At 44.8% G+C, this 24,965-nt stretch overlaps 3 protein-coding genes across 3 annotated transcripts in view; 1 reads left to right on the top strand and 2 right to left on the bottom strand.

The window, feature by feature from the left end:
- The window catches only part of LOC306969621 (somatotropin-like), a gene marked incomplete at its 5' end in the record, with an annotated part of 10,861 nt that extends 4,465 nt beyond the window's left edge, over positions 1 to 6,396 (bottom strand). The window contains 3 exons of the mRNA XM_079565281.1: positions 3,448 to 3,465; positions 5,897 to 6,005; positions 6,359 to 6,396. Of these exons, the coding sequence (XP_079421407.1) occupies positions 3,448 to 3,465; positions 5,897 to 6,005; positions 6,359 to 6,396 (165 nt within the window). The remainder of the gene's footprint in view (positions 1 to 3,447; positions 3,466 to 5,896; positions 6,006 to 6,358) is intronic.
- Positions 6,397 to 7,138: 742 nt separating this feature from the next.
- On the bottom strand, positions 7,139 to 14,625 carry LOC306969454 (somatotropin-like). The gene is made up of 6 exons (XM_079565074.1): positions 14,530 to 14,625; positions 13,261 to 13,391; positions 8,305 to 8,421; positions 7,535 to 7,672; positions 7,336 to 7,473; positions 7,139 to 7,267 (listed from the first exon to the last, which is right to left on the bottom strand). Exons 1-6 carry the CDS (start codon positions 14,537 to 14,539, stop codon positions 7,205 to 7,207), a joined length of 597 nt encoding a protein of 198 aa, XP_079421200.1. The 5' UTR covers positions 14,540 to 14,625; the 3' UTR covers positions 7,139 to 7,204.
- A 3,986-nt stretch (positions 14,626 to 18,611) lies between these two features.
- LOC306969411 (somatotropin-like) lies at positions 18,612 to 24,447 on the top strand. The gene is made up of 6 exons (XM_079565032.1): positions 18,612 to 18,755; positions 20,944 to 21,074; positions 22,551 to 22,667; positions 23,914 to 24,051; positions 24,113 to 24,250; positions 24,319 to 24,447. Exons 1-6 carry the CDS (start codon positions 18,746 to 18,748, stop codon positions 24,379 to 24,381), a joined length of 597 nt encoding a protein of 198 aa, XP_079421158.1. The 5' UTR covers positions 18,612 to 18,745; the 3' UTR covers positions 24,382 to 24,447.
- The last annotated feature ends 518 nt before the right edge of the window (positions 24,448 to 24,965 follow it).

Genomic DNA, 24,965 nt, shown 5'->3' with positions numbered 1-24,965 from the left:
AGACCATCCTCTAATTATTAGGCTGGCAAGATCTATTATAATACATTACATTGCATTTCACAACATTTGCAGTTTAGCAATATATCACAAGTAAATCAGCAGTAGAAAAGAGTAGAACATTGTACAGTTGTGAGTAGTGTTATTTTAAATAATTTTACTGTAGCAGAATTGCAAAATTAGTTTAAAAAAACACATTCTAGTAAAATAAATCACCATCAACATTTATGTCAATTGTCTATGGCATTGTCACAGAAACTAATAGATGTAATTGAAATGCAATGAAGCTTTTTATGTACAACATACAATAAATTAATGATCTTGCAAAAAAGAAAACTGCCGCAATATATTTGCAGAATAGGCCTAGAACACTATACACAAAAAACAATCACTGGGTTTTGCCCAAATTGTACATTTTATTGATTTACACCCGATGGCAGCAGTTAAAAAAATAAACGGTAATCCTCTGCACTCTGAAGAACACGTGGTATTAGCTTCATTTCCAGAAGTGCCCGTAATATCTTCCATGACAAAGTGAAAAAGAATAATACCCAAAGCTGTTATCTACTGAGCTAAAAACTCAGCCCAGACCACCTTAAGTTCTTTTCTCCGCTGTCAGAGCACAGAGTAGATTCAATGACAATCCCAGACTGGAACAGGTCTCCTACTGGACAATACAAACATCTCAGGTATAACACATGCCTTCTCACATAAAGCTTTAACGGTCAGAGCACGACTCTTCCAACAAGAAACCAAGGAGTAACTGCCCCGTGAGGAGGAGATGGGTGACCGGACTCAGCCATCAGCAGCATCTGCTCAATATAGGAAGAATTACTGAGCAGCAACTTTATTACAGTTTTATTTGTGGCTATGAAACACATAACAAACTAACTGAAGTAGTAAGAGCTAATCACCAGTTAGTAAAGAAGTTCATACAAAGCCGCACCTTCCATATCCGTAGTGGACACAGATCCTGCAGCAGACTCCTCTCTGCAGCAGAACAGCCTCAGTGAAGAAAGAAAAAACATATTGTCATCCTTATTATACTAGAGTTCACATTTCTGGATCACAAGACCAGAATGAGAATTATACAGATCTCTACTGTGCAATTATATGTCTATTACGTGTAATATAATCACCAGTCTTGTTACATTAGTGAACAAGTATGATAGCATGAATACGTTTGTTTTGTAATTTTAACATTACTGTTGTCTCTGTTTTCTGACCTTCATTTTTGTCTTGCTTTGCTAAAACAATGCATAGAAAGACATGCAGTGACCAAGGGTTAACACCACTTTTTATTTTCGTCTTGAACAGCTCAACATGTTGCTTTTTGTTCATTTTAATGCACTTAGCATTGGTTTGAGAGACAAAGTCAATTATTAGTTATTAGACAAACTTGATTAAAAATGTCACGTCATTATATATTATTCAATGAACTAAAAACTAACAATTTCCAACTCCTGGAACTGATCTTAGCCAGTCAGATATTGTTCAGATCGAAATGTGACGGCAAAATAGCAGGGAAGCGTCCGACGTCATAGACACTATGAAAACTAACCTTATTTTGCTCTCGAGACGTTTGTCCAAATAACAAACTTCTCACTATGTATTAGGCCTTGTCACTATTGTAATTCGATGCACATACAGTATATTTTAATGACTAAATGGGATCGGGGTACTGTCATCTTTTAGAATAGCATTGTTCTGTTTGTTTAAAAATGGTAGTCGTAGTAGTTTCTGTTTGCTATTTTCATAAAGCTACATTCTATAAATAACTGTGGTGTATGCTAACATTTACAATACAGAATACATTCTGTGTGATACAAACTTACTTGCAAAGTGAGTTTTGCGTCCTCTTTTCTCTCGGTTCCCCATGCTGGTCTTCATGCTGCTGCTGTTGTTGTTTTTCCTCCGAGCCCACATGTGCTCGTACACGGACAGCGAGGGCGCGCTCTGCACGTGCCCGGCTGCGCTGCCGGCACCACGTGCACCTTCTGACCAATCAACGCGGCGGAAAGCTAGAGCGTGGCTAGAGCGGAGCTCGGCTAAGTCCTTACAAATGTATTTTTTAGACGATACGTAAATTTCGAAGGGGAAAAAAGTACATGATGTTAATGTAGATGATAATCGACACTAAATCCGACCTTTGTGAAAGTTGTAGGCGTCCTGTCAGCCGAATACGGACAGTTTTTTTCGCATGGCCGCTCTATGGCAAAAATCCTTTCTGGGCCCAATGTGAATTTGCTGCTGCAGTACCATCGAGTGGCCGTCCGCCGACCGGCGCGCGGGCAAGGGGGGAGTGTCTTATCCAGTTATTATTATAGATCCATGTGCAGGACACACATCATGAAAACAACATGGCCGACCACAGTGCAGGACACACATCATAAAAACAAGACAAAAAGATGGCAAAATGAAATGTGTACAATAAATGAACAATCAGAACAGCAGGAAACGAACTTAAGACGATAAAAAGAAAACAGTAAACGAGTTAAACATTTCTGTCTGATCCCAAAATCAAGCGCGTACGAAGTCGCTGAAGTATCGCTGTGACAGTTGTAGTAGTAAAAGTATACGTACGAAGTCGCTGAAGTATCACTGTGACAGTTGTAGTAGTAAAAGTATACGTACGAAGTCGCTGAAGTATCACTGTGACAGTTGTAGTAGTAAAAGTATACGTACGAAGTCGCTGAAGTATTGCTGTGACAGTTGTAGTAGTAAAAGTATACGTACGAAGTCGCTGAAGTATCACTGTGACAGTTGTAGTAGTAAAAGTATACGTACGAAGTCGCTGAAGTATCACTGTGACAGTTGTAGTAGTAAAAGTATACGTACGAAGTCGCTGAAGTATCGCTGTGACAGTTGTAGTAGTAAAAGTATACGTACGAAGTCGCTGAAGTATCGCTGTGACAGTTGTAGTAGTAAAAGTATACGTACGAAGTCGCTGAAGTATCGCTGTGACAGTTGTAGTAGTAAAAGTATACGTACGAAGTCGCTGAAGTATTGCTGTGACAGTTGTAGTAGTAAAAGTATACGTACGAAGTCGCTGAAGTATCGCTGTGACAGTTGTAGTAGTAAAAGTATACGTACGAAGTCGCTGAAGTATCGCTGTGACAGCTGTAGTAGTAAAAGTATACGTACGAAGTCGCTGAAGTATCGCTGTGACAGTTGTAGTAGTAAAAGTATACGTACGAAGTCGCTGAAGTATCGCTGTGACAGTAGTAGTAGTAAAAGTATACGTACAAAGTCGCTAAAGTATCGCTGTGACAGTTGTAGTAGTAAAAGTATACGTACGAAGTCGCTGAAGTATCGCTGTGACAGTTGTAGTAGTAAAAGTATACGTACGAAGTCGCTGAAGTATCGCTGTGACAGTTGTAGTAGTAAAAGTATACGTACGAAGTCGCTGAAGTATCGCTGTGACAGTTGTAGTAGTAAAAGTATACGTACGAAGTCGCTGAAGTATCGCTGAGACAGTTGTAGTAGTAAAAGTATACGTACGAAGTCGCTGAAGTATCGCTGTGACAGTTGTAGTAGTAAAAGTAAACGTACGAAGTCGCTGAAGTATCGCTGTGACAGTTGTAGTAGTAAAAGTATACGTACGAAGTCGCAGAAGAGACAAAAACATTCAAGCTCTTTCTGTTTCTAAATGTATTTACTGGTTCTTTTGGAAAATGATCCTGGAATTTATTTTACAAGAAAGATTTCTTGTTATAAACATGAAACACTGACACTGATCTGAGGTCAGGCGTGTGTTTCTCTCCTGCTCCAGCAGGGGGCGCTCCTCAGTGTCCTCTCTCATGTTGATTAACGCCACCTACTGACTCCTCTTTGTACTGCAGCTCCACATGAAGCTACAAATAAAAAACGGTTGTTTTTGAATGTTTCCATGAAACTCTCATTCATAAAACCAGCAGCAGCTGCTGTTTACACCTGTGTGTCCGGCGGCTCCGGCGAAGAACCAGAGTCATGGATCCTGCTCCAGGCAAACCGGGAACAAGGTTTACCTTAACCTTACACTAACCTTACACTAACCTTACACTAACCTTACACTAACCTTACACTAACCTTACACTAACCTTACACTAACCTTACACTAACCTTACACTAACCTTACACTAACCTTTACCTTAACCTTTACCTTAACCTTTACCTTGACCTAACAGGAGACTCACCAATAACTCTCCACATCAGAGTCATCAGAGTCATGGATCCTGCTCCGCACTCACAAAAGTCATTCTTGGGGCTCTATGAATCACTGACATTAATCTCAGACCTGGGATGATCAGTTTCAGGTTAAGCCCAGTTAAGGGAAAAACTACTGAAAAAGGATGTTCCACTTTATTAAGCAGATCATCATTTTCAAGCAATATGGGAAAGAAAAAGGATCTTTCTGCTGATGAAAAGCGTGAAATAGTTGAATGTCTTGGTCTAGGTATGAAAACCTTCGATATTTCATGAAAGATGAAGCGTAATCATCGAACTGATAAGAGATTTGTGGCTGATTCAGACACACTCGGGTTTGTGCAGATAAAGGCACAATATGGACGGTTTCTGCCAGACAAACACATCAGATTAAGAGAACAGCTGCTACAAAGCAGCAGACAGGTATTTGAAGCTGCTGGTGCCTCTGGAGTCTCTGAACATGAAGGTGTCGGACCCTCCAGAGGCTGCAGTTGTGCATAAACCTTCTATCTGGCCTCCCCTAAACTGTTCATTGAAGCTGAAGCAGAAACGGCTGCAGTGGCTCAGAAATACATGAGGCTCATTTTCAAACAGTCTTGTTCACTGATGAGGCCGTGTGACCCTGGATGGTCAGATCAATGGAGTAGTGGATAGTTGGTGAATGGCCACCATGTCCCAACAAGGCTGTGACGTCAGTAAGGAGGGGGCGGAGTCATGTTTTAGGCCAGAATCATGGGGAGAGAGCTGGTCGGTCCCTTTAGGATCCCTGAAGCTGTGAAAATGACCTCTCTCTGACTGACCACTGTCTTCTATGCTACAAAAGAACAGCCGTGTTTTCCCGAACAAGATCCTCTTCATCTTGACAACGCCCCATGTCCTGCTGTAAAGAAAACCTCTGCATCACTGGCTGCTATGGGCAGAAAAGGAGAGAAACTCATGATGTGGACCCCCTCCTCCCCTGACCTCAGCCCTATTGAGAACCTTTGGAGCCTCAACAAAAAAAACTTCTATGAGGCTGGGAGGCAGTTTTCATCCAAACAGCAGCTCTGGGAGGCTATTCTAACATCCTGCAAAGAAATCCAAGCAGAAACTGTCCAAAAACTCACAAGTTTAATGGAGTTAAGAATGTTGAAGCTGCTTCACACAAGGGCTCCTATGGTAAATTATAACTTGACCTGTTAATATTTTTTTGATTGAAATAGCTTTTGATTTCAGTAAATATGACCTCCTAATGCTGCAAATACAACAAATGACCATTTTCAGTTAATTACAAGCTTTAAAATGTATTGAAACGATGAGTTGCATGATATTTATGAACAGTGGATTTTGAGTTTTTTACTACATTTATTTTTGAAATAAATATTGTTTTTTTCCACCACATTTAAATGATCCTCGACCAGTTAAAGACTTGAAAATGATGCTGACTCTCATTTGAGTTGACGATTTAGAAAATCTTACAAAAATGTCATTTGCATAATAATTTGGAACGCAGTGTATGTGAATGTGTATTTTTCAGACAAAGTTCTATAAAACATATAAACTTGAATTGAAAAAATCCCTTAAGACTCCAGCCATTATCTCTAGAAGTAAAGTCTATGTGAATGTGTATTTTTAACACAAAGTTCTATAAAACACATACACTTAAATTGAATTAATCCCGTAAAAAGACTCCAGCCATTTTCCTCCAGGACGACAGGGGGCAGCAGCGAGTTACCCTGTGCACCCCTGCATGTAGAGTAAGAGTCAGGTGTAACGGCTGCTCGGTGTAGGGCAGGCCGTAAACACAGGACAGGACAACAGCGTGGAGTTTGTGGCTTTTACTCCTGTGAGACAAAAGAAATGCAGTTTCAGTGTCTCCTCATTGACACACACCGGCTCCTATAAAATAAATAAAACACAGCACCGTGAAATGGCTGCAGAACTGGCGGGACACTAATACCTATGTAAAACTTAGCTAATCGGAGAAAGTGCACAAACTTAAAATTTCGGATGAAAACTATCATGAGATTACGTGCATTACGTTCGCAAATGTTATCTTATCAATATATATTTGGATGGGGACGAAATCAAATTAGAAATATGTTAAATATATTACTTTACGCCGAGACACACTCACCCTCTTCAGCAGACACCGCGCTACTGAAGGAGGAGCGGCAAGTTACCCAATACAACATACGGGAGCAGCGTGCATAGCTGGCACCAAACAGGCCTCATGCCCAGACATATGTCCCAGCGGCGTCTTCATTTAAGCGCCCGTTTTACTCATTGTTTGGGTCATTTTTACTTTGGCAATGTGGTTAAAACACGTTGGATTATATGTGTATGTGTGATGAATGAATGAATTTATTTTTGCTTTTAAAGGAGGCCGAGTTTCCCCCAACTCCGGAACATTCCCCTCCCCCTCAGGAACATGCCCCTCCCCCTCGGGAACATGCCCCTCCCCCTCAGGAACGTGCCCCTCCCCCTCAGGAACGTGCCCCTCCCCCTCAGGAACATGCCCCTCCCCCTCAGGAACATGCCCTCCCCCTCAGGAACATGCCCTTCCCCCTCAGGAACATGCCCCTCCCCCTCAGGAACATGCCCTTCCCCCTCAGGAACATGCCCCTCCCCTCAGGAACATGCCCCTCCCCCTCAGGAACATGCCCTTCCCCCTCAGGAACATGCCCCTCCCCCTCAGGAACATGCCCCTCCCCTCAGGAACATGCCCCTCCCCCTCAGGAACATGCCCCTCCCCCTCAGGAACATGCCCCTCCCCTCAGGAACATGCCCCTCCCCCTCAGGAACATGCCCTTCCCCCTCAGGAACATGCCCCTCCCCCTCAGGAACATGCCCCTCCCCCTCAGGAACATGCCCCTCCCCCTCAGGAACATGCCCTCCCCCTCAGGAACATGACCCTCCTAGAAATTAGTAAAGTAAAAAATGAAACCGTGTGAATGCAGAAAAACTTTATTAAACAGTTTAGAGCGTGAGGTAAAGGGGCGGGTCTATGGCCAAGGGGCGGGGCTGTGACGGTGGGGCGGGGCTAGAGCGTGCAGTTTGCCTCCGGTGACAGTCGACACTTGGCCACCATCAGGTACGTCTCCACCTGCAACAAACACGAGCGTCAGGACGGATTCTGGAATAAAGGACTTGTTCTAGCTTGTATAGCGCCACCTTGTGCATGTCCTTCTTAAAGCAGGCCAGCAGCTCGTAGCTCTGCCTCAGACTCTGGTCCGGACTCAGTCTCTGGTCGTAATCTTCAAACGGACCCAACGCCACAGCGCCCTCGAGGAAGGCGGCCTCCTGATTGGTCTGTGGTCACATGACACTCGTTAGTAAAGACGTTAAGGAGGATCAGGGGGACGAGCCGTACCTGGATCAGCAGCTGAAGCCCCGTCTTCAGCTCCGACAGTTTGGCCCCGATGTGGTTCCGAGACAAAGCCGACAGAGACCGAGACGGAAGCTCCCAGGATTCCACCAGACGATAGGAGACGAGCAGCAGCTTCAGGACCTGCGGAAACATGGATCACATCAGCTTCAGCAGCTTCAGGAACATCAACTAACTACCAGACGATAGGAGACGAGCAGCAGCTTCAGGACCTGCAGAAACATGGATCACATCAGCTTCAGCAGCTTCAAGAACATCAACTAACCACCAGACGATAGGAGACGAGCAGCAGCTTCAGGACCTGCAGAAACATGGAGCACATCAGCTTCAGCAGCTTCAGGAACATCAACTAACTACCAGACGATAGGAGACGAGCAGCAGCTTCAGGACCTGCAGAAACATGGATCACATCAGCTTCAGCAGCTTCAAGAACATCAACTAACCACCAGACGATAGGAGACGAGCAGCAGCTTCAGGACCTGCAGAAACATGGAGCACATCAGCTTCAGCAGCTTCAGGAACATCAACTAACTACCAGACGATAGGAGACGAGCAGCAGCTTCAGGACCTGCAGAAACATGGATCACATCAGCTTCAGCAGCTTCAGGAACATCAACTAACTATCAGACGATAGGAGACGAGCAGCAGCTTCAGGACCTGCAGAAACATGGATCAGGTAGTGGTAGTGGTGGTAGTAGTGGTAGTAGTAGTAGTAGTAGTAGTAGTGGTAGTAGTAGTAGTAGTAAAGTACTCACAGAGCTGCGCTGTGTCTCGTGCTTGTCGATGGGACTCGTGATATAGTCTGAGTTGCAGAAATCCTGGAGGAAGATCTTGTTGAGCTGCCGCTGCTCCTCAGGCCCCAGAGAGCTCTCCTAGAACCGGGGTTAAGGTTAGTGACTTAGAACCAGCTTTATTTATAATGAAAATATAAATAAACAACAACATGGCTGACCGCATTAAAAACAACATGGCTGACCACATTAAAAACAACATGGCTGACCACTCTGCAGGACACACATCATGAAAACAACATGGCCGACCACAGTGCAGGACACACATCACAAAAACAACATGGCCGACCAAAGTGCAGGACACACATCATAAAAACAACATGGCCGACCAAAGTGCAGGACACACATCATAAAAACAACATGGCTGACCACAGTGCAGGACACACATCATAAAAACAACATGGCCGACCACAGTGCAGGACACACATCATGAAAACAACATGGCTGACCACAGTGCAGGACACACATCATAAAAACAACATGGCCGACCACAGTGCAGGACACACATCATGAAAACAACATGGCCGACCACAGTGCAGGACACACATCATAAAAACAACATGGCCGACCACTCTGCAGGACACACATCATAAAAACAACATGGCCGACCACAGTGCAGGACACACATCACAAAAACAACATGGCCGACCACAGTGCAGGACACACATCATAAAAACAACATGGCCGACCACAGTGCAGGACACACATCATAAAAACAACATGGCCGACCACAGTGCAGGACACACATCATAAAAACAACATGGCCGACCACAGTGCAGGACACACATCATAAAAACAACATGGCTGACCACAGTGCAGGACACACATCATAAAAACAACATGGCCGACCACTCTGCAGGACACACATCATAAAAACAACATGGCCGACCACAGTGCAGGACACACATCACAAAAACAACATGGCCGACCACAGTGCAGGACACACATCATAAAAACAACATGGCTGACCACAGTGCAGGACACACATCATAAAAACAACATGGCCGACCACAGTGCAGGACACACATCATGAAAACAACATGGCCGACCACAGTGCAGGACACACATCATAAAAACAACATGGCCGACCACAGTGCAGGACACACATCATAAAAACAACATGGCCGACCACAGTGCAGGACACACATCATGAAAACAACATGGCCGACCACAGTGCAGGACACACATCATGAAAACAACATGGCCGACCACAGTGCAGGACACACATCATAAAAACAAGACAAAAAGATGGCAAAATGAAATGTGTACAATAAATGAACAATCAGAACAGCAGGAAACGAACTTAAGACGATAAAAAGAAAACAGTAAACGAGTTAAACATTTCTGTCTGATCCCAAAATCAAGCGCGTACGAAGTCGCTGAAGTATCGCTGTGACAGTTGTAGTAGTAAAAGTATACGTACGAAGTCGCTGAAGTATCACTGTGACAGTTGTAGTAGTAAAAGTATACGTACGAAGTCGCTGAAGTATCACTGTGACAGTTGTAGTAGTAAAAGTATACGTACGAAGTCGCTGAAGTATTGCTGTGACAGTTGTAGTAGTAAAAGTATACGTACGAAGTCGCTGAAGTATCACTGTGACAGTTGTAGTAGTAAAAGTATACGTACGAAGTCGCTGAAGTATCACTGTGACAGTTGTAGTAGTAAAAGTATACGTACGAAGTCGCTGAAGTATCGCTGTGACAGTTGTAGTAGTAAAAGTATACGTACGAAGTCGCTGAAGTATCGCTGTGACAGTTGTAGTAGTAAAAGTATACGTACGAAGTCGCTGAAGTATCGCTGTGACAGTTGTAGTAGTAAAAGTATACGTACGAAGTCGCTGAAGTATTGCTGTGACAGTTGTAGTAGTAAAAGTATACGTACGAAGTCGCTGAAGTATCGCTGTGACAGTTGTAGTAGTAAAAGTATACGTACGAAGTCGCTGAAGTATCGCTGTGACAGTTGTAGTAGTAAAAGTATACGTACGAAGTCGCTGAAGTATCGCTGTGACAGTAGTAGTAGTAAAAGTATACGTACAAAGTCGCTAAAGTATCGCTGTGACAGTAGTAGTAGTAAAAGTATACGTACGAAGTCGCTGAAGTATCGCTGTGACAGCTGTAGTAGTAAAAGTATACGTACGAAGTCGCTGAAGTATCGCTGTGACAGTTGTAGTAGTAAAAGTATACGTACGAAGTCGCTGAAGTATCGCTGTGACAGTTGTAGTAGTAAAAGTATACGTACGAAGTCGCTGAAGTATCGCTGTGACAGCTGTAGTAGTAAAAGTATACGTACGAAGTCGCTGAAGTATCGCTGTGACAGTTGTAGTAGTAAAAGTATACGTACGAAGTCGCTGAAGTGTCGCTGAGACAGTTGTAGTAGTAAAAGTATACGTACGAAGTCGCTGAAGTATCGCTGTGACAGTAGTAGTAGTAAAAGTATACGTACGAAGTCGCTGAAGTATCGCTGTGACAGTTGTAGTAGTAAAAGTATAAGTACAAAGTCGCTAAAGTATCGCTGTGACAGTAGTAGTAGTAAAAGTATACGTACAAAGTCGCTAAAGTATCGCTGTGACAGTAGTAGTAGTAAAAGTATACGTACGAAGTCGCTGAAGTATCGCTGTGACAGTTGTAGTAGTAAAAGTACACGTACGAAGTCGCTGAAGTATCACTGTGACAGTTGTAGTAGTAAAAGTATATGTACGAAGTCGCTGAAGTATCGCTGTGACAGTTGTAGTAGTAAAAGTATACGTACGAAGTCGCTGAAGTATCGCTGTGACAGTTGTAGTAGTAAAAGTATACGTACGAAGTCGCTGAAGTGTCGCTGAGACAGTTGTAGTAGTAAAAGTATACGTACGAAGTCGCTGAAGTATCGCTGTGACAGTTGTAGTAGTAAAAGTATACGTACGAAGTCGCTGAAGTATCGCTGTGACAGTTGTAGTAGTAAAAGTATACGTACGAAGTCGCTGAAGTATCACTGTGACAGTTGTAGTAGTAAAAGTATACGTACGAAGTCGCTGAAGTATCGCTGTGACAGTAGTAGTAGTAAAAGTATACGTACGAGGTCGCTGAAGTATCGCTGTGACAGTTGTAGTAGTAAAAGTATACGTACGAAGTCGCTGAAGTATCGCTGTGACAGTTGTAGTAGTAAAAGTATACGTACGAAGTCGCTGAAGTATCGCTGTGACAGTTGTAGTAGTAAAAGTATACGTACGAAGTCGCTGAAGTATCGCTGTGACAGTAGTAGTAGTAAAAGTATACGTACAAAGTCGCTAAAGTATCGCTGTGACAGTAGTAGTAGTAAAAGTATACGTACGAAGTCGCTGAAGTATCGCTGTGACAGTTGTAGTAGTAAAAGTATACGTACAAAGTCGCTAAAGTATCGCTGTGACAGTAGTAGTAGTAAAAGTATACGTACGAAGTCGCTGAAGTGTCGCTGAGACAGTTGTAGTAGTAAAAGTATACGTACGAAGTCGCTGAAGTATCGCTGTGACAGTAGTAGTAGTAAAAGTATACGTACAAAGTCGCTAAAGTATCGCTGTGACAGTAGTAGTAGTAAAAGTATACGTACGAAGTCGCTGAAGTATCGCTGTGACAGTTGTAGTAGTAAAAGTATACGTACGAAGTCGCTGAAGTATCGCTGTGACAGTTGTAGTAGTAAAAGTATACGTACGAAGTCGCTGAAGTATCGCTGTGACAGCTGTAGTAGTAAAAGTATACGTACGAAGTCGCTGAAGTATCGCTGTGACAGCTGTAGTAGTAAAAGTATACGTACGAAGTCGCTGAAGTATCGCTGTGACAGCTGTAGTAGTAAAAGTATACGTACGAAGTCGCTGAAGTATCGCTGTGACAGCTGTAGTAGTAAAAGTATACGTACGAAGTCGCTGAAGTATCGCTGTGACAGCTGTAGTAGTAAAAGTATACGTACGAAGTCGCTGAAGTATCGCTGTGACAGTTGTAGTAGTAAAAGTATACGTACGAAGTCGCTGAAGTATCGCTGTGACAGTTGTAGTAGTAAAAGTATACGTACGAAGTTGCTGAAGTGTCGCTGTGACAGCTGTAGTAGTAAAAGTATACGTACGAAGTCGCTGAAGTATCGCTGTGACAGCTGTAGTAGTAAAAGTATACGTACGAAGTCGCTGAAGTATCGCTGCGACAGCTGTAGTAGTAAAAGTATACGTACGAAGTCGCTGAAGTGTCGCTGTGACAGCTGTAGTAGTAAAAGTATACGTACGAAGTCGCTGAAGTATCGCTGTGACAGCTGTAGTAGTAAAAGTATACGTACGAAGTCGCTGTGACAGTTGTAGTAGTAAAAGTATACGTACGAAGTCGCTGAAGTATCGCTGTGACAGCTGTAGTAGTAAAAGTATACGTACGAAGTCGCTGAAGTATCGCTGTGACAGTTGTAGTAGTAAAAGTATACGTACGAAGTCGCTGAAGTATCGCTGTGACAGTTGTAGTAGTAAAAGTATACGTACGAAGTCGCTGAAGTATCGCTGTGACAGTTGTAGTAGTAAAAGTATACGTACGAAGTCGCTGAAGTATCGCTGTGACAGCTGTAGTAGTAAAAGTATACGTACGAAGTCGCTGAAGTATCGCTGTGACAGTTGTAGTAGTAAAAGTATACGTACGAAGTCGCTGAAGTATCGCTGTGACAGTTGTAGTAGTAAAAGTATACGTACGAAGTCGCTGAAGTATCGCTGTGACAGTTGTAGTAGTAAAAGTATACGTACGAAGTCGCTGAAGTATCGCTGTGACAGTTGTAGTAGTAAAAGTATACGTACGAAGTCGCTGAAGTATCGCTGTGACAGCTGTAGTAGTAAAAGTATACGTACGAAGTCGCTGAAGTATCGCTGTGACAGTTGTAGTAGTAAAAGTATACGTACGAAGTCGCTGTGACAGTTGTAGTAGTAAAAGTATACGTACGAAGTCGCTGAAGTATCGCTGTGACAGCAGGTGCAGGTGTTGGACGCGGCTCACGGCGATGGTGAATAAACGCTGACTGTCTGTGATTGGCTGAGAGCTGACGCCCAGTGCCAGGACGGCCAATAAGATCACTGCAAAATAAACCAGGTATTAGAGGGTATGCAGGTGATGTCACAGTATAACAACTATGAGTGTTTGTTTATATCTCTCTAATTAATTAACTAATTAATATCAATGACGGGGGACGAAAACACAAGAATTTACGTAGCAAACGTGAACCGATGTGCAAGTAACCGGGATCAGGAAACAGAGCTCCGCAAGCTCTCATTCTGGGTGACGTTAATTTGGACGTTTTTGCCTCCAAATTCAGCTTTTTCTGGACTGTATGATCACAGGAAGTTCAGGAAGCTGTTTCCTTCCGTCTCTCTGTGTGTTCCACGTACTATGGGGTCCTACCAAAATATTGCTTCACATATCGAGGGAGCACCCTCTAAATAATAATAATAATAATAATAATAATAATAATAATAATAATAATAATAATAATAATAATAATAATAATAATAATAATGCATGGGTTTTATTTAGCGCTTTTCTGGATACTCAAAGACGCTTTACTTTGCACTATTCATTCACTCCATACTTGGTGGTGGTAAGCTACTATTGTAGCCACAGCCCAGACACTGATACTATTACTTCTACTACTACTACTACTTCTGCTACTACTACCACAACTGTCACAGCGCTACTTCAGCGACTTTGTACGTATACTTTTACTACTGGTACTAGTACTATTACTACTACTAGTATGACCACTGCCACTACTACTACTGCTACTACTACTACTACTGTCACAGCACTGATCTGCTACTGCTCTCGGTGACCCGCTCTCATACCTGATGAAACAGAAACTGTGGAAGAGTTTATCGTCTCCTCTGTGGCACAAAAAGATGCTGCCTCTACATCTGGGAACTGACTCAGAAGCTGAGGACAACAGCGCCCCCCAGTGGAAAAATGCAGTGAAGCAATAAAACAGAAAGTGCCGACTCTGGATCGTGTTGCGGTGGTGGATCATCAACATGGACTTGGTCTTGATTCATAAAAGAGTTTCAGGATCTTTTGGATTAATGTGATGGATTCAGGGAACAGGCCAAAACAGGTACTGAACACCTGAAAGACGGGGGAATCTCCCAAACCGGGACCAAAGTAAGCCCTGGTCGTAGTCTCACATCGATCTCATGGAAAATATAAATAAAAAGCAGTTCTCACCTCGCTCCATGGTCTGGCTGGATCTGCCGGGTCTTGGTCTTGGTGTCGGGTCTTGGTCTTGGTTCTGGGACTCTCTGGTCTTGGTTCTGGGACTCTCTGGTCCGTGCCAGTCTTATATCTGACTCCATTCTTTGTTTAAATTCATCGAAGTGAAAATGACCCGACACAAACACGGAAAAGTCCTGAATATTCACAAAACCGGTTCCTGATCCTCGTCAACACCTTTAAAAACACGGGCTTTACTGTAAACGCTGCTGACGCCAGAAATCATGGAAACATCTTCAACTCTGAGCCTGTTCCTACAAAAGTGGCCCAATAGTACAGTATGGCCCAATAGTACAGTATGGCCCAATAGTTCAGTATGGCCCAATAGTACAGTATGGCCCAATAGTTCAGTATGGCCCAATAGTACAGTATGGGCCAATAGCACAGTATGGGCCAATAGCACAGTATGGCCCAATAGTACAGTATGGGCCAATAGCACAGTATGGGCCAATAGCACAGTATGGCCCAATAGTACAGTATGGCTGGTGGTGGTAAGCAACTATTGTAGCCACAGCTGCCCTGGGGTAGACTGATGGAAGCGAGGCAACCAGTCTGCGCCATCGGCCCCTCCGACCACCACCACTCACTCACTACATTCGCTCGGCTTCCTGGTGTTACCAAACGGTCTCCCATCCAAGCACCGACCAGGCCCTTCCTGCTGAGCGTCCGAGGTCTGACGGGATTGGGCAGAGCAAAGGCGGTCTGACCACCGGGATGATTTGTTCATTTTGATCCAAAATGGCGGCCATGCTGTACGTCCGAGCGCAGCGTCATGAGCGACCTTTGACCCGATTCTGCTGAAGCTATGATTTAATTTAACTAAAAATAAAACCCTTTATATAAAATATAGTGTGGAACATAAGTGACACATGAAGTTGACTGTATTTAAAAGAAAGCTTGAATCATGTGCAGTAGTCATCTGGACCGAGCTCTACCCAGGAACAGACAGGGCCATGTAAATGTGAATATTCAGTTTCTGCAGGAAAACCATGAAGAGACAAAAACATTTAAGCTCTTCCTGTTTCTAAATGTATTTACTGGTTCTTTTGGAAAATGATCCTGGAATTTATTTCACAAGAAAGATTTCTTGTTATAAACATGAAACACTGACACTGATCTGAGACCAGGCGTGTGTTTCTCTCCTGCTCCAGCAGGGGGCGCTCCTCAGTGTCCTCTCTCATGTTGATTAACGCCACCTACTGACTCCTCTTTGTACTGCAGCTCCACATTAAGCTACAAATAAAAAACGGTTGTTTTTGAATGTTTCCATGAAACTCTCATTCATAAAACCAGCAGCAGCTGCTGTTTACACCTGTGTGTCCGGCGGCTCCGGCGAAGAACCAGAGTCATGGATCCTGCTCCAGGCCAACCGGGAACAAGGTTTACCTTAACCTTACACTAACCTTACACTAACCTTACACTAACCTTACACTAACCTTACACTAACCTTACACTAACCCTTACACTAACCTTACACTAACCTTACACTAACTTTACACTAGCCTTACACTAACCTTACACTAACCTTACACTAACCTTACACTAACCTTACACTAACCTTACACTAACCTTACACTAACCTTACACTAACTTTACACTAACCTTACATCAACTTTACCCTAACCTTTACCTTAACCTAACAGGAGACTCACCAATAACTCTCCACATCAGAGTCATGGATCCTGCTCCAGGCCAACCGGGAATAAGGTTTACCCTAACCTTACACTAACCTTACATTAACTTTACCTTAACCTTACACTAACCTTACACTAACCTTACACTAACCGTACATCAACTTTACCTTAACCTTTACCTTAACCTTTACCTTGACCTAACCGGAGACTCACCAATAACTCTCCACATCAGAGTCATCGAAAACAGGACCTTGTAGCCTTAACAAATCCTTTCCGAAGTCAATCTGGGGGCAACACGAGTGTTAATGGGATGATTGGGGGGTCTTTCATCTCCCCCTGGTGTCTCTGGCCAGAAAACCACAATTGCAACTTTCCTCCACCGACCCAATGCACACTAATGGAAGAAGAAGCTAACAGGCTAACGGGCAAAGCTAACTGCGGGCTAGCACCACTTAAACAGTATTTACAGCCAAGCCTGAGTGAAAACAATGATCTCCATTGTGTAACTGGATGAACAACATCCCTCTGTCCCTTTGTCTTTTCTGTCAGCGTAGGATTTACTCTCACGGACAATTAAAAACATGTACGACACCTGCAGTGGCGCTTGTGGCCTCTAGGGGCAGGAGTTACTTAGTTCTGCTTTAACCTAGCCTTAATCTTGCATTGACCTTACCTTTACAAGAGACCCAGGAACAGCTAACTGCACAGTCACTATAATCATTCAAACGTGGTCCACACGAGCTGGCAGCAGAGTCTGAGGAGTCGTCTCATGAACGGACGGTCAGAGGTTCGAATCCCGGCTCCTGAAGGTGCTCACTGTCCTTGGGCCTCGCCTTCAGTGTCTGCGTAAACTGGTGGATGATTGAGAGCCTGGGGGGAGCGGTTCCTTCCTGTGAAGCGCAGCTGCAAAAGAGCTTTAAAATGTCTCTGAGCTAAATGCTCACCAAACCTCGCCTGATACTGGGCCATACTGTACTATTGGGCCATACTGTGCTATTGGGCCATACTGAGCTATTGGGCCATACTGTACTATTGGGCCATACTGTACTATTGGGCCATACTGTGCTATTGGGCCATACTGTGCTATTGGGCCATACTGTACTATTGGCCCATACAGTACTATTGGGCCATACTGTACTATTGGGCCATACTGTGCTATTGGGCCATACTGTGCTATTGGGCCATACTGTGCTATTGGCCCATACTGTACTATTGGGCCATACTGTGCTATTGGGCCATACTGTACTATTGGGCCATACTGTGCTATTGGGCCATACTGTGCTATTGGGCCATACTGTGCTATTGGGCCATACTGTGCTATTGGCCCATACTGTACTATTGGGCCATACTGTGCTATTGGGCCATACTGTGCTATTGGGCCATACTGTGCTATTGGGCCATACTGTGCTATTGGCCCATACTGAGCTATTGGCCCATACTGTACTATTGGGCCATACTGTACTATTGGGCCATACTGTACTATTGGCCCATACTGTGCTATTGGGCCATACTGTGCTATTGGCCCATACTGTACTATTGGCCCATACTGTGCTATTGGGCCATACTGTACTATTGGGCCATACTGTGCTATTGGGCCATACTGTGCTATTGGGCCATACTGTACTATTGGCCCATACTGTACTATTGGCCCATACTGTGCTATTGGGCCATACTGTGCTATTGGCCCATACTGTACTATTGGCCCATACTGTGCTATTGGGCCATACTGTACTATTGGGCCACACTGTACTATTGTGCCATACTGTGCTATTGGGCCATACAGTACTATTGGGCCATACAGTACTATTGGGCCATACTGTGCTATTGGCCCATACTGTACTATTGGGCCATACAGTACTATTGGGCCATACTGTGCTATTGGGTCATACTGTGCTATTGGCCCATACAGTACTATTGGGCCATACTGTGCTATTGGCCCATACTGTGCTATTGGCCCATACAGTACTATTGGGCCATACTGTGCTATTGGCCCATACTGTACTATTGGGCCATACAGTACTATTGGGCCATACTGTGCTATTGGGTCATACTGTGCTATTGGCCCATACAGTACTATTGGGCCATACTGTGCTATTGGCCCATACTGTGCTATTGGCCCATACAGTACTATTGGGCCATACTGAGCTATTGGCCCATACTGTACTATTGGGCCATACTGTACTATTGGGCCACTTTTGTAGGAACAGGCTCCGAGTTGAAGAAGTTTCCATGAGTTCTGGCGTCAGCAGCGTTTACAGTAAAGCCCGTGTTTTTAAAGGTGTTGACGAGGATCAGGAACCGGTTTTGTGAATATTCAGGACTTTTCCGTGTTTGTGTCGGGTCATTTTCACTTCGATGAATTTAAACAAAGAATGGAGTCAGATATAAGACTGGCACGGACCAGAGAGTCCCAGAACCAAGACCGGAGAGTCCCAGAACCAAGACCAGAGAGTCCCAGAACCAAGACCAGAGAGTCCCAGAACCAAGACCTGAGAGTCCCAGAACCAAGATCAAGACCCGGCAGATCCAGCCAGACCATGGAGCGAGGTGAGAACTGTTTTTTATTTGTATTTTCCATGAGATCGATGTGAGACTACGACCAGGGCTTACTTTGGTCCCGGTTTGGGAGATTCCCCCGTCTTTCAGGTGTTCAGGGTGAAGGATCCGGTACCTGTTTTGGCCTGTTCCCTGAATCCATCACATTAATCCAAAAGATCCTGAAACGACTCTTTTATGAATCAAGACCAAGTCCATGTTGATGATCCACCACCACAACACGATCCAGAGTCGGCACTTTCTGTTTTATTACTGATTCCTGTTCATGAGTGAAATTAAATTTACGACTTTAAAATGACGGGATTCGACCTCAGAGTGTGGTTTTATTGCTTCACTGCATTTTCCACTGGGGGGCGCTGTTGTCTGCAGCTTCTGAGTCAGTTCCCAGATGTAGAGGCAGCATCTGTTTGTGCCACAGAGGAAGTACTAGTACTAGTAGTAGTGGCAGTAGTGGCAGTAGTCGTTGTAGTAGTAGTGGTGGCAGTAGTCGTACTAGTAGTAGTAATAGTACTAGTAGCAGTAGTAAAAGTATACGTACAAAGTCGCTGAAGTAGCGCTGTGACAGTTGTGGTAGTAGTAGTAGAAGCAGTAGTAGTAGTAGAAGAAATAGTATCAGTGTCTGTGTACACTGGTGTATAAATGAGAGTGAATGGGTGAGTGGTTCCATGGTGTAAAGTGCTTTGAGTGCCTAAAACATGTATACTGGCTAACCCCAGACTGACCGAAATCGTGGATGGATTTGGACCTGTTCGACAGACGGAAACATGTAGTTTGTTTCACTGAGAGCTGAAAGTCCAGACAAACATGAGCCTGATGAGATCGAGGCTTCTCGAAGTCCAACAAAAAAGGGTAAATGTTGGGATGGATCCAGCCGTCTTATGGATGGGAACCCAGCTCTCGACCAATGGGAACCCAGCTCTCGACCAATGGGAACCCAGCTCTCGACCAATGGGAACCCAGCTCTCGACCAATGGGAACCCAGCTCTCGACCAATGGGAACCCAGCTCTCGACCAATGGGAACCCAGCTCTCGACCAATGGGCTGTGAACGACACAGCCGATTTTACATTAATCTTATGAAAGACTGCATTTGTGTATTTGCAGAAAACAAAATTAAAGTATATTGAATCATTTTGTAATTAGGGTAAATTCCCCTGGCCGGCCAAAGATTTGTTGAGAGGGTCCTCCAGCCCCAAAGCACCCTCGATATGTGAAGCAACATTTTGGTGAGACCCATACAGTACGAGGAACACACAGAGAGACGGACAGGAAACAGCCAAACTGAACTTCCTGTGATTGTACAGTCCAGAAAAAGCTGAATTTGGAGGCAAAAACTTCCAAATTGAAACATCTTTCGGTGACAAAGGGGTAGTATCAATACGTACGTGTCTAAAACTGTGGCTTTTGTGAGTCCAACATGCTGCAAAGTAATCTGGCTATTTTCACGGAGGATGGGTGGGCCACTTACAAGCCACTTTAAAGCATTTTTGGCGATAGTGGCTGCGTGTGCAAACCACTAGGTCCAGCTGGGGAATGTGCTCGCGCGCCGGATTGAGTCCGTTCCAATCCGACAAAGTCTGTGAAAAAATTGAGGCTTTGAAATTTGCTGAAAATGGCCTTGTCATGACCACGCCCAATAACATGTCAAAAATGTAATTGATGATTTTGAAAGCCACATGGGTTTGGGACATGTCGGCCAATATTGGAGGCTTTCCATTAAAAACTCGGGGATCAGGGGCCAGAGGTTCAAGAGGTACGATTTTGAAGGTTTGAGGTTCAGGCCAAGATGGCCGACTTCCTGTAGCATTTAGGGCGGGGTCATAATATAATTTTTGACATGTTTTAACGTGGTCTTTATCCCTGGCCAATGTCAGTTTTGTACGATGATTTTTTTTGCGACCGGGCCGTCATTGACTCAATGTAACTGCCTGTTTGAGGGGGCGCCACTGAGCCATATTTTAATATTTTCTCTCGCAGACGTCACCCAAAATGAGAGCTTGTGGAGCTCTGTTTCCTGATCCCTGTTACTTACGCATCTGTTCTTGTTTGTGAATTCCTGCATTTTCGTCCCCCGTTAACGATATTAATTAGTGAATTAATTAGAGAGATATAAAAAACACTCATAGTTGTTGTACTGTGACATCACCTGCATACCCTCTAATACCTGGTTTATTTTGCAGTGATCCTATTGGCCGTCCTGGCACTGGGCGTCAGCTCTCAGCCAATCACAGACAGTCAGCGTTTATTCACCATCGCCGTGAGCCGCGTCCAACACCTGCACCTGCTGTCACAGCGATACTTCAGCGACTTCGTACGTATACTTTTACTACTACAGCTGTCACAGCGATACTTCAGCGACTTCGTACGTATACTTTTACTACTACAGCTGTCACAGCGATACTTCAGCGACTTCGTACGTATACTTTTACTACTACTACTGTCACAGCGATACTTCAGCGACTTCGTACGTATACTTTTACTACTACTACTGTCACAGCGATACTTCAGCGACTTCGTACGTATACTTTCACTACTACAGCTGTCACAGCGATACTTCAGCGACTTCGTACGTATACTTTTACTACTACAGCTGTCACAGCGATACTTCAGCGACTTCGTACGTATACTTTTACTACTACAGCTGTCACAGCGATACTTCAGCGACTTCGTACGTATACTTTTACTACTACAACTGTCACAGCGATACTTCAGCGACTTCGTACGTATACTTTTACTACTACAGCTGTCACAGCGATACTTCAGCGACTTCGTACGTATACTTTTACTACTACAGCTGTCACAGCGATACTTCAGCGACTTCGTACGTATACTTTGACTACTACAACTGTCACAGCGATACTTCAGAGACTTCGTACGTATACTTTTACTACTACAACTGTCACAGCGATACTTCAGCGACTTCGTACGTATACTTTTACTACTACAACTGTCACAGCGATACTTCAGAGACTTCGTACGTATACTTTTACTACTACAACTGTCACAGCGATACTTCAGCGACTTCGTACGTATACTTTTACTACTACAACTGTCACAGCGATACTTCAGTGACTTCGTACGTATACTTTTACTACTACAACTGTCACAGCGATACTTCAGTGACTTCGTACGTATACTTTTACTACTACAACTGTCACAGCGATACTTCAGAGACTTCGTACGTATACTTTTACTACTACAACTGTCACAGCGATACTTCAGTGACTTCGTACGTATACTTTTACTACTACTACTGTCACAGCGATACTTCAGTGGTCGGCCATGTTGTTTTGAATGTGGTCAGCCATGTTGTTTTGAATGTGGTCAGCCATGTTGTTTTTAATGTGGTCAGCCATGTTGTTTTTAATGTGGTCAGCCATGTTGTTTTGAATGTGGTCAGCCATGTTGTTTTTAATGTGGTCAGCCATGTTGTTTTGAATGTGGTCAGCCATGTTGTTTTGAATGTGGTCAGCCATGTTGTTTTTAATGTGGTCAGCCATGTTGTTTTTAATGTGGTCAGCCATGTTGTTTTGAATGTGGTCAGCCATGTTGTTTTTAATGTGGTCAGCCATGTTGTTTTGAATGTGGTCAGCCATGTTGTTTTTAATGTGGTCAGCCATGTTGTTTTGAATGTGGTCAGCCATGTTGTTTTGAATGTGGTCAGCCATGTTGTTTTTAATGTGGTCAGCCATGTTGTTTTGAATGTGGTCAGCCATGTTGTTGTTTATTTATATTTTCATTATAAATAAAGCTGGTTCTAAGTCACTAACCTTAACCCCGGTTCTAGGAGAGCTCTCTGGGGCCTGAGGAGCAGCGGCAGCTCAACAAGATCTTCCTCCAGGATTTCTGCAACTCAGACTATATCACGAGTCCCATCGACAAGCACGAGACGCAGCGCAGCTCTGTGAGTACTTTACTACTACTACTACCACTACTACTACTACTACTACCCTACTACTACTACCACTACTACTACTACTACTACCACTACTACTACTGCTACTACTACACAAGTCCCATCGACAAGCACGAGACACAGCGCAGCTCTGTGAGTACTTTACTACTACTACTACCACTACTATTACTACCACTACCACTACCACTACCACTACTAGCCTACTACTACTACCACTACTACTACTACTACTACCACTACTACTACTGCTACTACTACTACTACTACTGCTACTGCTACTACTACTACCACTACCACTACCACTACCACTGCCACTGCCACTGCTACTGCTACTGCTACTACTACTACTACTACCACTACCACTACTACTGCTACTGCTACTACTACTACTGCTACTACTACTACTACTAGCCTACTACCACTACTACTATTACTACTTCTACTACCACTACTACTACAACACGAGTCCCATCGACAAGCACTGTGAGTACTTTACTACTACTACTGCTACTGTGATCCATGTTTCTGCAGGTCCTGAAGCTGCTGCTCGTCTCCTATCGTCTGGTAGTTAGTTGATGTTCCTGAAGCTGCTGAAGCTGATGTGATCCATGTTTCCGCAGGTCCTGAAGCTGCTGCTCGTCTCCTATCGTCTGGTAGTTAGTTGATGTTCCTGAAGCTGCTGAAGCTGATGTGATCCATGTTTCCGCAGGTCCTGAAGCTGCTGCTCGTCTCCTATCGTCTGGTAGTTAGTTGATGTTCCTGAAGCTGCTGAAGCTGATGTGATCCATGTTTCTGCAGGTCCTGAAGCTGCTGCTCGTCTCCTATCGTCTGGTAGTTAGTTGATGTTCCTGAAGCTCCTGAAGCTGATGTGTTCCATGTTTCTGCAGGTCCTGAAGCTGCTGCTCGTCTCCTATCGTCTGGTAGTTAGTTGATGTTCCTGAAGCTGCTGAAGCTGATGTGTTCCATGTTTCTGCAGGTCCTGAAGCTGCTGCTCGTCTCCTATCGTCTGGTAGTTAGTTGATGTTCCTGAAGCTGCTGAAGCTGATGTGATCCATGTTTCTGCAGGTCCTGAAGCTGCTGCTCGTCTCCTATCGTCTGGTAGTTAGTTGATGTTCCTGAAGCTGCTGAAGCTGATGTGATCCATGTTTCTGCAGGTCCTGAAGCTGCTGCTCGTCTCCTATCGTCTGGTAGTTAGTTGATGTTCCTGAAGCTGATGTGCTCCATGTTTCTGCAGGTCCTGAAGCTGCTGCTCGTCTCCTATCGTCTGGTGGAATCCTGGGAGCTTCCGTCTCGGTCTCTGTCGGCTTTGTCTCGGAACCACATCGGGGCCAAACTGTCGGAGCTGAAGACGGGGCTTCAGCTGCTGATCCAGGTACGGCTCGTCCCCCTGATCCTCCTTAACGTCTTTACTAACGAGTGTCATGTGACCACAGACCAATCAGGAGGCCGCCTTCCTCGAGGGCGCTGTGGCGTTGGGTCCGTTTGAAGATTACGACCAGAGACTGAGTCCGGACCAGAGTCTGAGGCAGAGCTACGAGCTGCTGGCCTGCTTTAAGAAGGACATGCACAAGGTGGCGCTATACAAGCTAGAACAAGTCCTTTATTCCAGAATCCGTCCTGACGCTCGTGTTTGTTGCAGGTGGAGACGTACCTGATGGTGGCCAAGTGTCGACTGTCACCGGAGGCAAACTGCACGCTCTAGCCCCGCCCCACCGTCACAGCCCCGCCCCTTGGCCATAGACCCGCCCCTTTACCTCACGCTCTAAACTGTTTAATAAAGTTTTTCTGCATTCACACGGTTTCATTTTTTACTTTACTCATTTCTACACCATGTTCCTGAGTCAGATGCCCTTCCTCCCTCCTGCAGAGCTTACTGAGGGGGAGGGGCATGTTCCTGAGGGGGAGGGGCATGTTCCTGAGGGGGAGGGGCATGTTCCCGAGGGGGAGGGGCATGTTCCCGAGGGGGAGGGGCATGTTCCTGAGGGGGAGGGGCATGTTCCCGAGGGGGAGGGGCATGTTCCCGAGGGGGAGGGGCACGTTCCCGAGGGGGAGGGGCATGTTCCTGAGGGGGAGGGGCATGTTCCCGAGTGGGAGGGGCATGTTCCTGAGGGGGAGGGGCATGTTCCCGAGTGGGAGGGGCATGTTCCTGAGGGGGAGGGGCATGTTCCCGAGGGGGAGGGGCACGTTCCCGAGGGGGAGGGGCATGTTCCTGAGGGGGAGGGGCATGTTCCCGAGTGGGAGGGGCATGTTCCTGAGGGGGAGGGGCATGTTCCCGAGTGGGAGGGG

Source organism: Gobius niger, assembly GCF_951799975.1.
Source record: "Gobius niger genome assembly, chromosome: 10".
Taxonomy (NCBI): Eukaryota; Metazoa; Chordata; class Actinopteri; order Gobiiformes; family Gobiidae; genus Gobius; species Gobius niger.
The sequence above is the reverse complement of the archived record's forward strand: the minus strand, read 5'-3'. Positions and strand labels throughout refer to the sequence as shown.

Excerpts from the sequence above, each read along its gene's own strand:
- LOC306969411 (XM_079565032.1), top strand. Across the intron at positions 24,052-24,112 it reads GGCTTCAGCTGCTGATCCAG|ACCAATCAGGAGGCCGCCTT; the intron begins GTACGGCTCGTC and ends ATGTGACCACAG. Across the intron at positions 24,251-24,318 it reads TTAAGAAGGACATGCACAAG|GTGGAGACGTACCTGATGGT; the intron begins GTGGCGCTATAC and ends TGTTTGTTGCAG.
- LOC306969454 (XM_079565074.1), bottom strand. Across the intron at positions 8,422-13,260 it reads AGCGATACTTCAGCGACTTC|GAGAGCTCTCTGGGGCCTGA; the intron begins GTACGTATACTT and ends CCCCGGTTCTAG. Across the intron at positions 7,268-7,335 it reads TTAAGAAGGACATGCACAAG|GTGGAGACGTACCTGATGGT; the intron begins GTGGCGCTATAC and ends TGTTTGTTGCAG.